This window comes from Sinohyriopsis cumingii, chromosome 1, assembly GCF_028554795.1.
Source record: "Sinohyriopsis cumingii isolate HCF-2022 chromosome 1, ASM2855479v2, whole genome shotgun sequence".
Classification (NCBI taxonomy): domain Eukaryota; kingdom Metazoa; phylum Mollusca; class Bivalvia; order Unionida; family Unionidae; genus Sinohyriopsis; species Sinohyriopsis cumingii.
In genome coordinates this window covers 169,170,079-169,186,615 of record NC_142961.1, presented here as the reverse complement: position 1 = coordinate 169,186,615, position 16,537 = coordinate 169,170,079, and the positions used below count along the sequence as shown (strand labels likewise).

General features: G+C 32.7%; 1 protein-coding gene across 5 annotated transcripts in view; it reads right to left on the bottom strand.

Annotated features, from left to right (window-relative positions):
• Window positions 1-1,220: 1,220 nt before the first annotated feature.
• Window positions 1,221-16,537, bottom strand: part of LOC149808356 (EH domain-binding protein 1-like) — a 205,686-nt gene continuing 190,369 nt past the window's right edge. For all 5 annotated transcript variants that reach the window (XM_089976051.1, XM_089976077.1, XM_089976070.1 and 2 more), the window contains one exon: window positions 1,221-16,388. In XM_089976051.1, coding sequence (XP_089832177.1) covers window positions 16,307-16,388 — 82 coding nt within the window. In that variant the 3' untranslated portion in view covers window positions 1,221-16,306. The remainder of the gene's footprint in view (window positions 16,389-16,537) is intronic.

Here is a 16,537-nt window from a genome sequence, read left to right as displayed (position 1 = left end):
CATTTTAGCACAAAACAGTCCAGTGGGGACAACTTTGACAGTTTTGTTGATACATCGCAGATATTATATTCCAACGTACATTAAATGATTTTGTAAAGGATTCTCTGACAACAAAACGGTCCCTCTCAAAATGTTGAGGAAAATAAAAGTTTGACACCTCAAAAGCACGGAAAAATTCAAATAAATGTTTTGATCCCACTCACACCTCGATAAACACATTTAAATCAGTAATAAGCTCGTGCACTGAAATGGAATTAAAGCCGAATGAATTTATTTGCAAAATCAAATTGTTCCAAGAGAGAAATATAACGAGATTTAAAAAATTATAATGAACTGAATTGCAAATAAATTCAAGAAACTAGACAAATTTCACCGAAATGTATCTACTGCATTTTTTGTGTGTAGAACCCGTATTATAAACAAAACCTTACTCAAACATTTTATGAAATTCCCTTCCATGCCTTGTCATCTGTTGGCCTTAAGGTCTATCAATCAGTCGATGGAGTTTACTATCTGCAAGCTGACTGAAACTTCGGCCTGTATGTTTTACCAATAGTGACATTGAGCAGGATTAACTAAGATTTAAAAAAACCCCAAACAACAATTTTACCATCTTACTTTACGAGCATTAAGAATACTTCGGGCTTGCTGACTATTGAGTAATTCATTGAGACAAAGCCTGGATGAGGAAATGTATTAGCTTTCAGGAACGATGTAACATGGTCATGAGACTAGTTATTGGAACACGTTTTCAGGAAAAATAACTGACTTTGCGTGCAACGGAATGGCATTTGCTTAAAATGCTCAAAACTAACAAAGTTTGACAATTTTGTTGAATTGAAATAATGACTAAATCTTCTAGAGAGACATTGTCATCATAAATGTCACTATACGCATTTAAAAAAAAAAATTGTTCGATTTATTCGTGACTGCCGTCACTATTCTCATTTGTCTGGCCATCCATTGCGATAGCACTGTGACATCATTCATAACGTCCGGGAAAGGAATGATCTAAACGACGAGAGTAGTGTCTCATATAAAAAGATTTGATTAAAAAATATAATATATTTAATATCTTTCCAGCAAGTTGCGTGTTTATCTGTGAAGTGGCAATGCTATACACATCACGTAGCTGAGAGTTGCTACCATACTTGAGTAGGGTCTCTATTACTTTGTAGATGATAGCTAAAATCAAAAACAGTAGAAGAATGAAGACAAGATCGTGCAAATTAATTTTATTTTATTTTATGCAACAAGCAACAATCATAAAATGAGACTCGCTATTTAAAGGACTGGACACTGCATTTTATGTCACTGTGTTACAATTACTACATACTATATTAACTTGATTACCCTATTTAATTAGTGACTACCATAATCATACTGAATTTAGGAGACGATTATTGTTTCAGGTATCTGTTGTGAAAAGTTATGGCATTAGAGTACTTCAGGCTTTCTAAATCAATAAGAAAAATGAATAATGTGACGATAGTCATGATAGATTACATTTCTGGAGTATTAGCACTTTCATTTACTGCCGGTACATCATTTCAGGTAGAATTAAAACTGTAACCAATAATATACTCTTATCTACTTCTATATAAACTAAAATGCAGTATTTGTTTGTATGTCTTTTTTTAAACCGCTGTGCACAGCTAGTGACAATTCCCATTTTTAGCGAACGTTTTAGGCCTTGATCAGTATTGAACAGCTAAATGACATTGTGCGCACACATACAGTAACACAAAGCTAAATGACATTGTGCACACACATACAGTAACACAAAGCTAAATGACATTGTGCACACACATACAGTAACACAAAGCTAAATGACATTGTACACACACATACAGTAACACAAAGCCAACATATTTTCTACAATAACTTGGGAACAAAAATGTTTTTATAATCAGACCATCTTCAGCAATAAATAAAAAATGTGTCTCCTAAAAACAGGTGGTTGCTAAATACAGATAAATATTAGTAGCAAGCATAAACAGACTCAGTAGCACGTTTATTGTACATAATATTTACCCTTTGGAGTGTGAATATTGGAAGCTGAGTGGGTTAAAAGGCTACTTTAGGCAACATAGTTTACATCACCATCCACTATGGCACCATTTTCACTTAGGACCAACTAAACATCACGAGAAACCATTTGGTGAAAACTCCATAGTGATATGGTCATCATTCCAGAATAGTGATAAAATCTGCAAGATCAGATTGGCATTATTTTCATTTAGGACCAAACAGACTTCATAACATGTCTTTTGGTGAAAACCCCATGATGGCAACATTTATTCAGCAGGATTAGTGATACGATTTTCAAGATGGCTGTCATGGTGGTCACATTGGACATCAGAAAGGCACCAATTTCATTTAGGACAAGCAGACATCATAGTAAGTCTTCTAGTGAAAACCCCATACTGATATGACCATATCGAAAACAAGATTTTTCAAGCTGTCCATTATGGTGTTCATAATGGTTGTCCGAATGGCACCATTTTCATTTAGGACCAAACAGATGTTGTGATGAAGACAATATGACATCTCATAAGCTCTTCTGGTCTATGACCAGTTGGGCTAAAAATTAAAAAGGCAAAATGAACAACTCAGAGTCCTAATTTTTTTATAAACTTCAAGACAATTCATACTTGCAAATTAAGAAAATGCAGTACCTATCATATTTTTTACATACATGTATACATTAGGCAAGCACTAGATTTGCTACATATCCCTCCTGCAAACAAATGCAGGAATAAAGCTCTATGTCATCATTTCAGATACAATATTTAACATGGTAAGACATACTTATATTTTCATTCTTATAAGATTTGGGAATAAATACTCTTACATGCAAAATCTACATAAGTATTACGGGTATGTTAAGTATTTGAAAAGTCTTGACATCTTTATTTCAAATGGAAGAACTTAAATTAATGCAAGTGCCTCTCTAAAGTGTGTATAAATCTGAAAGACAATAGTCTATAATTATACCATGAATTGTTATATTAAAAATACATTGTCATCTCACATGAAAACTAGAGTATGAAAAGCAAATATATAACAATGGTGTAAGAGCATAACAAAATTACAAATCAACAAAGAAATAAACAAGACTGGATATCCTTGCCCCACCCATGTTTGTCTGATGATAAGCCCATGCCTGATAATAGGCCCTTGCCTTCGTTTTAAAGCATGAGTCTCTCTGGGAGAATGAGCCTCTAATGGACAAAAATAATTTCCAGGAATTAAGATAAGACCATTTCTTCTTTTCAACTGCTGAGAGATGAAACCATCTTTGATAATTTACTGTTTATCAATCACAAGAATTTCAAATTAGCTTCTCTTGTGGACATACTGGATGTCAGATTGTCCACACATTCATTCTGGACCAACAAGACATCATGAGAAGTCTTCTGGGGAAACCCCACATGATCTTCCATTTTGGAGGAGTAACAATAAATTTTTTCTCTCAAGAGGGCAGCAATACCAAATATAGGATTGCTACCATTTCCATTTAGGATCAACTAGACATCACAAGAAGCCTTTTGGTGAAAGCACAATATTAACATGACCAGCATCTATAACAAGATCTTCAAGATGTCATTGTTGTGGCCACATTGCATGTCAGATCAGCACCATATTCATTTATGACTAACTAGACATCATAAGCAGTCTTTCAGTGAGAACCCTATGCTGATATGACTTTCCATTCTGGAGGAATAGTGTTAACAAGCTTTTCAAGATGGCCACTGTGGCTGCCATATTTGACATCAGAGCTGCAACATTTTCAGTTATACAAATTAGTCATCATAAAAAATCTTCTAGTGAAAACCTTCTGTCAATATGATTGCTGTAGGAGCCATTCTCGAGTACAGATTGAGACCATTTTCATTTAGGATGAGATCGACATCATAAGTAGTCTTTCAGTGAATGGTGGAGTAACAATAAAAATATACTCAAGATGACAAGTGTGGTGTCCATATTGGATGCACAAGCAGCACCATCTTCATTTAGGACCAAGCAGACTATGGGATGAATGTTTAATACTTTATGGCATTCCTCAAGAGGAGCAGCAATAACATACCTGTGCTAACAGATGTATAATGGATGATAAATCACCCCCAAAGTTTGTCTGGTCAGTACAGCAAAACAATATTTACTATGGACATCTCTGTCAGATAATAAGCCTACACCATATTTTTGACAAATTTAAAAGACTGATCCATCAATCTAATCACTGGACAAATACATTATAGGGTAACACTGAATTAAAATGAATATATCTACCATCAAAGAATAAATTATGATGAACTGTTCTGTACTCCACATTCACTTCTGAAAAAAATATATGAGAATAAAGAATATGGTGATTTTAAGAAGTACCTAACAAAATTTACACAGCATTAATTGGCATCTCACAACAAAGAAAGCACCATTTAAATGTCAGCGACTAAAAGTAAATCTTTGTGAAAAAAGCACAACAAAAATACATTAAGTACATATTACATCAAATTCTACTAGCTGCTGTCAAAATAAAAAATTTCACCAAGCTCTATCCCCATATTAACACCTTTTCTTTCTGTTTTTAGGTCATGTAATTAAGATAATGCAGATCAATAACCCTCTTGCTCAGGCCTTATCTACTGTCAGTCTTTTACAGCAACCCTTTGTGATCAAGTATCAACAAAACAGGCTTACTTTAAATAAAAGAGTAGGAAACTGGTGGGATAAAGATAAAGACAGTAATATACAATTCATGTAAATTAATGAAAAAATAAAACCTTTACTTGACTTGCCTTTGTATACTGTAACAAAAAGCATGCACTCACATATTAGCTGTCCCTATAGTCCAGGTTGCCTACCTCTTTTTAAACACATAGCTTCACATCACAGAGGCTATATCATAATTTGCTTTGCTATGGCAATTCATGCAGTGTAATTTATTTTCAACAACAGAAATAAAAGTATGGATAGTAGGGCCATTTTGGAAAAAGTATGAAAAATAGGAAGTCTGAAAAAAAAAGTAACCAAAAGTAGGGCTGATGGAAAGACTGCTTGGTACAATGCTTTACCTGACTGCTGGTAACAAAACCATGGATACAGGTTCAGTCTTTTCACTGACAGTATCACACAGTCAGTGATGATGGAGTCTACTGTCAGTGCACTGAACATGTCACTTTCATCATCAGCATGAAAAGATGTAACGTGTATGTAAATGTATTAGTTTGTTAAATCTTTCCATAAAACTATGGATTGCAAATATGAAAAAAGTACCCAGCACCCAGATAGGAATCTCAGTCATACATTATGCAAATAAAGGTTTTGATGCTAACAGTATTTCTCTTATTAATTGAAATAAAGACACAAAGACCCCCACCCCCACTCCCTAAACTTCTGGATGGAAGATTAACTATCACTGGATGGAAATGGTTGGATTGTTAAATTTTCCATGCTGCTATCTTTTGGTTTACTTAGCACTGGGATAGCTGGGGGTGGGTTGGATGGAATTCACCTTAAATTTGAATTTATAATGGTGATTTTGAAAATGTTGAAATCCATTACTTAATTTTTATGTTGTTCCTTGTGTATTTTTCCCAAATATGTTGCAAGAAAGAATACATGAAAACTGTATCTTTGACTTAAGTTATGCCATTATGTTTTTAAAGTACTAAGTAAAGAAAATGTTCAGTTTGATCAATGAATCTTAACTTCAAGTGGATGCTGCCCAAGGAATATCTCTTTGTATCCAAGTAAGAACAAAATGCAGTTTTAATCTTCAAATTCTACATGTTTTAACAATAGTAATAAAAAGAAACCCATAGTGCATTATTTCTTCATTTACATTTCACATTTTTTTTGTCTGACAGTAACAATTTTGCAATTAGGATAAAATATTAGCCTCACACTGTACATGCAATGTTTTCATAATAATCCTGATATCATTAATTAAGAATCATATCAGTTTTTATTTACTTTGATGTCCATTAATTAACTTTGAGTGCTCCATCTTTCTACAGATTATGAAAGGACCTTTTCAAGAAGATGCAAGATAAAGAGTGTGTCAAAAAAATGCAAAGATTTTAAGTAATCTTGGCTTGCGATCATGATGTGAACTATGGGAAAAAAAACGAAAATACATTTGCTTCTTTAACTGATTTTTGTAATGTTTATGATGACATTGCAGATTTTAATAAACACCTTTAATTATGCACTGCGCACAAACCATGACAGTGTCAACAATTCCTAGGAAGAACAGTGGACTATAACAGACTCATAACATCTAATGAGATCTTTTAGTTCTGAACTATTCTAAAACAAAAGTGAATAAAATACATGACACCCCCCCAGTCAGGAAAATCATCATTATAATTTTCAGTAACTGGAAGGTATCATACTTGTCTTAAATGAGCTAATATGTATTTGCAGATGATGAGGAAAAAAATGATTAAACCGTGTATTCTCATCATATATGTGAGTCTAACTGCAAACTATATAGACCCTGATCTGTCACTGTATAAATGATACGAAGACCTGGTATTTGCTGTTGGATTCATCTTATGAGCTTTGACAGTACTGAGTAAACGGGCAGAAATTTTCCCTCAACAAATCAAAATCCTTGCAATGTAACATGTGTAAGCATAATTTTAGAAGTAAAATTTCAGATAACTTTCAATCTCCTTGGCAAAAATAATTCTTGATTTAAATAAATAATACAAATTGAATATCAAAGCAAGTTATATCATTATCATCCATATTATCACCACCACTATCATCATCATTGATGGTGTCAAACATTCTTGTTTCTGATATCTGTGTTTTCAAGAGGATGACATATTAATTCAATATTATCATTTTGAAAAAACAAACTGTGCAATTTCAATGACAGCATTTAAAAAAGCATCAGTTTGCCTAGATTAGCCATTAAAACAGCTACCATGAAAATTTGCAATGAAATACACTTCCTTAAAATCTATTTTGAACACAACAGACTTTAAAAAATATTTACACTGTACAATGTACCTGGGACTTTATGCTAAATAAATATACATATATAACTGGGTATCACAAAGACCTGTATACAACTTAAGCAAACAATAAAACAGCATTTGAAAAGTGGTTTCATTTCAATAATCCAAGAATGGAGTATAGACAACAGTTTAATGTAAATACACATAAAAATCAATTAAAATCAAGATTTATGGATTGTCATGAGAAAAAACTCAACAGGAATTTGTTTCACTGAAATTTATCAACTTTAACAAACTTAAATCTTAAATGTGAATTGAACAAAAGATGCACTTTTAAATAAAACTGATTGACTGTCTGTTAGATTTATTTGCTATTAAAGTGAAGTGGGATACACATACACAGACTTATTTACACTTAACTTCATCTGTTTATACTTAACTTCATCTTGATATAAAACAGCAAAACAGAAGGCCCAGGTGAGCCTGTCATATACTATTTTTTTAATACAGAATATCTACATGTTATTTATTAAAGCAAATGTGATTATTTAAAATCTATGTATTAAATTCAATGGATCCATTATAAATGGTTCCAAATGTATAACTACATAATGCAAATCACACAATTTTACTGAGCACACAATTTCTGTAATTTGGTGAGGAAGCTATATTGGTGAAAAGGTTTAATAAACAGTTAGTTACATGCTAAGATAGTGTATTTATGGTAGCTGAACATGTCATTATTGTAAGATGCTGACAACTATGGAAATCATACTGTTGTTGCAGGACTAAGAGAACCATATCAAGTCCCAGTTAATATAACATTGTATGTAACTCAGAACCTAACATGTTCCAATAATTATCTACTGCTGACCAATACTATCCTGGCAAAGGTGTAAGCATCATGTTATTTACATTCAAATACACAGTTTGCTGGACTTACGGCCTAATGTCCATAATCTATCAATAAATTTTACATTTTAAATTATCATAACTTGAACATTTTTCAACCATTGTTCTCGAAATTATTGGTATCCACTAAACAATTAACACTAATTGTTAGGGAGGAAGTGTCAACATATTTTATAACATGTACTATGCTAATTTGTAGGGTGTGGTAATGGAATTAGATAAAAATAAAAAATTTCTTAATCCAATTGAGATTTAAAAAATCTTTCTTATTGCTTTGTTAGTGACAATGCTTTATTTACAGACGATTCACCAGGTTTCAGAGATTAAAATACAGCTGTAAAATGTTACATTTTGGCCGTATTTCTGAAGAAATCGCAAATTCCTAAAATTTGAGGAACATCTCAACTTATAATTAGAATAATGTTTCCATGTGTTAAATTTCAAAAGGGAAACACAATTTTACATCCTTTCTCTACTTCTCATAAGAATATTGAAATTATGTAAAATATCATAAAATAATGTAAAATTTCAACCTGAGGAGAAATTTTAGGAACCTAAGTCGACCCAAGCCCACATAAGACTACCTATAAAACAAGACTGATTAACATATTTCACTAAAATGGAACAAATGCATAACTATGTAGCTACGAAATTCAGAAGAAAAAAAACTGAAAGTACATTAAAAATTTCAGTGAAAGGTTTTCATCCTACATTATCATTCACCATACTAACTTCATGCCCATCCTTGATACATGCACAATATTTTTCACAACCATATGCATTTCTTTTGAGATCCTGATGTCATCAACTGTGTCAATACCTTTCATTGCCTATGACAGAAGTGCTGATTAAGAAATATTTGACGAAATAAAATTTAATACATCCTACACTTTAAATGAAAACATCCTACACTTCAAATGAAAAACCCCAAAAGAAATGTCTAATTTAACTAATGCCTTGTTTGCTACAAGTTTATGGTGCGGGAGTGAGTGTTAGCTGTTCAACCCAAGGCTGCTGTTATTAGTTTTGTTTACCTTTATATTAACTGGAAACCCATGACTGAGATTTACAGAATGGCAAAGGCAATGCAAAAACTTGGTTGCTATAACATGCACTTCATATATCATATTACAAAAAATGAATATAATGGAGAACTATACAGAATGAAAATTTTCATTGAAATATTTTAACATAAGGGGAAAAAATCTTTTTTATGAAGCAGCATGAAAAAAATAATTCACTACATATTTAATTATGAAATTTTATTGAAAACTTAGAATTTTATAAATGAATTTTATTAGTATTTAATGATATTTTTGTCATATTTATTTATAAATGTTTTGTTGCAGTTAATATTCATTGGAAAGAAATGAAATATATGACAGATTAATAACACGGACATCATAAATGATCAATTTATACATCCTGGCCAAATTATGACATTCCAATCTTGTCAAGTAGCATTCATTTCAGTGGCATGAACCATGGATGTATATCCAGAAATAGACAAGTTTATTTATGCTTGGAGAAATGGTAACTGGCAAGTAATTTGAAGAGTTTATAGATATTTCTTTCATTTTTGAATAAATTAAGCAGATATAGTTTAACACTTTCCATGGCAGTTTTATTAGTTTCACTGAGTATTATAATATAAATGGTACAATTCGTACAACGGCACAAACAACGGCAGGTCAAGGATATCAGTAACAAGCAATAAAACCACGTCTTTAAAAAAATATCATGTGAAATAACAATTATAAGATGGGAGTTACAAGATTTTACAGAAATTAAACAGTTAACATATTTGACTAAGATGTACAGAACATTATTTATGGAAAAATCCTGACATGCAAATTCCTCACTTTCAGTGATGAAAAAGTTGTATATATATACAAAAGAAGAAAATGCAGTAAATAAATATGCAAAGGTAGCAAGAATTCTACAACTTTTGCCATGACTAGCTTAATGGTAGTTTTTAATATGAAATATGCACTGCAGCACCTTACATGTCAATAGCGTTAAGGTCCTAATCTCTAGACCATGCAATCTGCACATGAAACATATTTGGTTATGTACTTCTTATTATGCTTTAGACTCTCTCACACACACACATACATACAGACACACACACACACACACACACACACACACACACAGAGACACAGACACACTTGATAATGGTACAATATAAAACAACTTCCCAATGTTTTGAGCTGAACATGCTCTTCATCAGGGGAAGAACCAATATACATAAACAAAACAAAACATTTAAAATTAAAATCCAAGAGAAACTGTTGACTCTTACATGTCTGAATGATGGAAAATATACAAAGAAAGGATATATAAAAAAAAGTTATAAACAGGGTAAAGTACATATCTATTTTATGCTTCCATCAGCCCCAGAAAGTTGTATAACAAAAATCAAAGGGATTATTGTGCAAATTATGCAGAGAACAACACACACACACACACACACAGCTCTTCCTCATCATAAGGCAGTAGTTGGGATCCATAACTGATGCCCACTGAACTCCCATAAAGTGATAATGAGATGTTTACCAAAAATTGAATAAATGTACATGTATGCAGGGAGCTGGGTCAGCTGTGGAGGGGATAAGCAAAATGCCAGCTAAATGTACAGTAATCATTTCAGTTTACACAAGTGAAATGTACTTTTCAACTTATGGATTAAATCTTATCAAATAATAACAGGATTCTTTCAGTCTATATATTGTTGTACATTTAACAGATCAGATCATACAAGTAACAATCAAATAATAACATAATATACCTGTCAAAGATCATTTCTAATTTACCACATGATTCTCATTTGATTTAGGGACTCAAAATCAAATATTTACCACTCTGAAATGCATTCTGCAATGAAATAAATGAGTATTAAATAATTAAAAGTGCAACAATACTTCCAGGTTATTTTAGTCAGTTTAAATGTAACATATGCTGATTAGTGAGTGAACAAAGTTACAGAGCTTAGCACAGATTTAGTGATTTTAAAGCTCAACAAAACAGAAATAACTAACTTACATGCATGTATGTAATTTTAAATCAAATGCTGCCAGATACAAGTACAGTACTTCACAAAATGTACTGATCCAAGCAGAATGAATGAACGTGTATTTATGTATTTATGTGCATCATGACTTCCACATACATGCCAACCCCGTGAGAGGTATAAGTGTAATTATTGCTATTATAAGTTGTAAAACAGTGTTACTGGGGCATAACATGTATAATCTATATATTATATGCCAGAGTTGTGTTGAACTTTCACTAAATGAGCGTGAACTGGAATTCTGCAATAAGCATGTTATGTTCTCAAAGTGTTGTATTATATATATAATATTAATCTTATACTCTTCTTTTAAAAATTGTAAAGTGTTGTTGATTTGAAATTTTCTTGTTACAAGCCAGGGGTCTTTACTTGACCGAGCGGTGTCAAAACCCTGGCGCAATTCCCGCTAGAATTCATTAAGTTTACCCCAACTTTCCAAAGACTTCCATACAACTTCAGTTGTAAATTAGAAAGCCCAACGTGTCCATTCTATACCTGATTTTCTGATTTGACATGTGCTTAAGTTTGAAAAGATCCATCTGCTCTTACATTTTCTGTCATATAATATTCACAACCCAAACCGTAAAATGTTTTGCTAAACATCTGGTGCCATTTTCTTTAAAAGTAGACTCATCTGCTAGCTAACTTATCAATATAATTAATCCGAGAGGATATTTTCATATTTGAAGAAACCTGTCAGTCTTCTTGGAAATGGGTCATAAACAGTTGTTACAACAGGAAATGAGTACTCTTACTTATTCTTATGCAGCAGTCTTCTCTTTTAGAATTTTCTTATAATTATCACTGGATTTAAAGAGATGATAATAAAAATGAAGAAAACAACATTTTATTATTTTGTTTCTTAAAATTTTTAATGAACCAAAAGAGCATAATCCATATACAGCGAACATAAAATGTAATTTAGTGAAAAAAGTGTAATCATTACACCAAAAGCATACTGGTGGGGATGTATGCTTCCATCCCATATTAATAAATTCACAGGATTTTGCTATTAGAGAAAAGAGCTCATGATATCTGAATTTACTCCTTTTCTAATCGATTTCAGAGTCCCAGGTGGCTGATGAGTCTAAGGCGCTCACCTTTACAGATCACAAACATCTCACCTATGTCTGCGTAGGTTTGAGTTGCAGGCTCGGCCAGCATGGGTATATGGGAAAGCTTGCCAGTTGCTTCCTATGAGTCAATGGTTCTTGCCATGATTTATTCCAGTTCATCCTCCACCAGATATACTGGCTGCCATGTATAGCCTATCATGTGCTGAAAAGTGGCATTAGACCCAAAACAACAACTGCTAACTCATTGCACAATAAAGTGACATGTAACAGTTATTAAATGGATGTTATTAGCAGGTATATTATGTAAATATATATTTATTAGTGACTGTCACTTTCTGTCTGGTCAATGAAAAATGTACTTTAGGCTGCACTGGGGCACTCCAGTCACTATTTTCATGTAACAAATATAACAGATAAAGCTTATTGTAAGCCATTGTTTATGGACATATAGATGCCATGAGATTAGCAGATGCATGTCTCATATATACCTGCATAATCTGTTAAGTATTTTCATCAAGCTTAAGCGCCTAACCTGATGGAATGGCTTTTGTGTTCATGTCAAGTTTGGCTGACACAAATCAATTACAACAGCAGCTCATTAGAGATAATTTTGGGTGAGCAATATCTAACTCTGAATACAATATTGACCAATTAGAGACAAAGGCTGATTGTGGAAACAGGTTTGGACAATGTCCAATTTAAGCACAATTGTCTTGACGCAACCTTTTTTAAGCTGATTCATGTTAAAAGTTTTCAATGTGTTTATATTTTTTAAATACTTATAATTTTAGCTATGGGGTCTATAGCATTACCAGGTGGAATCAAACTATGTGAAGAATGCCGTAACACTGGTGAGCTGCATCTTCGCAAAATTGGTGAATTTCTGCCCTGCAGTTTAAAAGAAGTGACGAGTTATGAACAGATGGATGGTTAGTCACATCCAATCAAAATATTCCCTATATTTTTATTAAAAGCAAAGGGAAAAAATTCTTTGAGAAAAATGTGAGAATTCATGTTAGAATTCAGACTAAAGACAGAAAACCTACATCTAAATCTATACCACATACAAAGTAAATTGTTTTGAGAAAATAAATACATAAAAGTTTGAAACTTGGTTGAAAATCATTAAATACTTAAAAATATTTTGAAATTTTCAACCAACCTTTCACAACTTAATGTCATGACTATTGTAACCATTTTCCACTCTAAGAGAAAGGCTTTCATACTGTTGAATCTGTGTCATCCTAAAGAACCGAACATTTCTCTTAGTGAACATGACTAGTTTCAGTCAAACATGAATGGCGTTTCGGGGTAGAAAGTGGGGCGACCACCCCAGGCCCCGCTCTTGAGGGGGCCCTGTGCTTCAGGCCTAAGGTCGTCCTTATGAGTTTGTCAAGCTATATTCTCTGGTAAACTGGAAACGCTGTTATAGGCCCCACGCGGTCATGGTTGGCCCTAGGCCCCGCATGCTCCAAAGTTATTAGAATGTTCTCAAACAGGTTGATCTCAAAATAATGTTGATTTGACATTATCCAATATCATATATGTAATTGTTATGTGAAATTTATTGCTCCTTTAATTTTGTAAATGCATATAGTAGAACCTGTCTTGAAAGATCACCACTGCTGCTAAAAATAATGGTCTCTCAAGACAGGTGGTCTTTCATGGCCACAACACCATATTAACGATAAATCCTTCCTTTTGAGAATCCAGTCTCACAGAAATGGTCTTTTAAGATAGGTTTCACTGAATATTTATTTAGCCTTCCACATTATATACTTGTAATAACATAATCGTAAGTAATTACTCCCTTTATTGGTCTCTTACTGCACATACATCACCCCAGCACATGCTTCATCCTACAAAGTAATGTAAACAAGATGAATTCATTGCAATCCAGGTCTGCTTTTTGAATAAATACATTTGCAAGCTGATGTTGACTGTTTCTTTTTAAACTTACTATCAATATCACTAATGAACAACACGCAGTTAACACAAATGTAAAAATTTATATTTTTTTAAGAATCATGAGAAGAAAAAAAACTGGTTGCTGACAAGAATTTGTAGGATGCCAATAATAAGATAAAAATAAAAAGATAAAGGAAATGAATGTACTGAAATAAAAAAAAAAACATTCAAATTAATATACTACAGTGCCCTAAAAGTGGATGACAACATTTCCTTTGGAGTGGTGAGGATATCTGGTCCAATTCAAGGTCCTTTTAGAAATAGCTTAAATGGCATGCGATTTGTGACAGAATGAATTATATGGTACCTTCCTTACTTGTGTACAAAATGGATCCAACTGCAAACTACATAGACCCATACATGCCATTGTAAAATGCGCTGGCAGCTCTCAGCCTATGCAGTTTGTTTGGATTAATCATGGAATAAACAACAAAGATCCAGATCTACCTGAAAATTATGTGATATCAAATCAATGTACAGTGTTTTCAGTTGGACCCAACTTATTATTGAGTATATACAGTACCTGGTTTTGAATAATGAGGTAAACTAATTTTGTTTCTTTACATAACAAAATTATTCTCAAAAACTATTGGAAAAAAATAATGTCTGTAATTCTTGATAAGAACTAGTAGAACAGCAGTCAATAAAAACGTTCATATTTCAATAATTACTAAGTAGTTTTGTTATTAATGAATTAAATACATTTTGATATAAAGAATCTCAATAGTCATTCCCAAAGAGGTTTAATGAAATATTGTTATTAGTAGTCAGTATTTTGAAACTCCAAAACTCTCCATCATTCCGGGAGCAGAACTCTTGCATTAATATCATGCTTGTTTTATGATACAAACATAAAACTGAAATATGGCATTGTTTCAAGGAAGTTAAACAAAAAATATCACCTGGATATGAAAACCATATCTTGCAACCTTGAGTCTGCTATGGCAATTTGGACTTTTAAAAACAAATTATCTGGGGAAACATGATGTTAGTACTTTTCAACATGTTAGAAGCAGGACTTTTAAAAATCTTATTAAAGGCAAACTGTATTTAATTATCAATATGACAGAATGTAAAAGAAATCTTTGTAAAATATTAAAAAACTCAGACCAGTCAACAAATCTTAAGCTTCTGTATAATTTTAAGAGTTAGCATATCTATAAAATTACATAATTGTCCCTGGTTCTCAGGTCGTATTGTGTATCTCATCATATGGAAGTGGTGTAATATACTATATACTATAACATCACAAAAATACAGATATTCCAGATGTATATTGCTGTTACGTTACACACCTAGCATACACAGTATTCTCTCATGATAAGAGCAGAGGGCAAGTCTGAAAAAATTTTGTATTATAGGGACAAATTATGAGATATTGATATCCTAAGTAAATATTTGCAAAAATTTGCAAACATAATTGGTGGGGGATGGGATTATCATCAACCATGGGTTTATCATCTTTATTGTGTGTACGATGATGTATCAGCAAAGAAATGCTAATTTCTTCTATATAAGTTTTTGTTATTCAGTCAAGTTTATATGGTATATGTTATTATATTAAACCTCTTGCAGAAGAATTTCAGTGTTGTTCTTTGAGTTTAAACTAATGAAAAAAGACTGAAAAATATCCTGATGACAAAAAAATAAAAAATCTTGTCAAGGGTGGCAAAAAAGAAAAGTACCAACTTTTGTTAAAATGAAATTGTCTCTGCATTAAAGTAAATACAAGCCTTCTTTGTTCTCTCCATAATAGGAGAGTGTGAATGCTGAGGAAAAAAATATAGTGAAGTATATTCCCAATTTCATTCAAAAGAAAAGAGACTGAACATGAAAAAGACACAAAGGATACACATGTATTTCTTTCTAATCACATTTTCCAATCTGGGATACTTGCTAAGCCTGCTGTCACAAATCTATCATGTAAAAAAAATGGATGCATGGAAAGGAAACAAAGTAATCACAGAAAAATATCATTCACTTTATCTCTATCAAAATTACAACTGTGGAGAAGCAAGACAAAGGAAACTGAGCAGTGAAAGCTTTGATAGTTTCTGAAACAGCTTTTTGACACTTGTAGGCACATGATGGTCACAACACATTGAAAAGAGACTGTCCATATTCTACATCCATGACTCCCAAAAATATAACTTGCTGGTGGACAATGCTGGAAACCCTTTGCTCTGTTGGGACCAAGAGAGTTCAGTGTATTAGGTCCAGTCCATGAAGCCAAAAGTTCCTAGCTTGACCTCAAATAACAGGGATGTCTTTTCTTTTGGTGAGATGTGTAAGTGTAAGACTGCTCACTGAACAGAGCAGCTTTTTTCCTCCCTGAGGAAACTTCCCTCTGAAATTTTTCGATCTAACTGCTCATCCTCTTCAATACTGAAATAAAAAAACATCAATTATTATAAAAAAATATCCATCAGACCAAAGGATGCCACCCCTCTCACCCAAAACATAGTTTTTACAAATGTAAATATAACATAATCTTGCAATGTTGTGTCCAGTGCCCTTCACCTTTGTTCTATCAA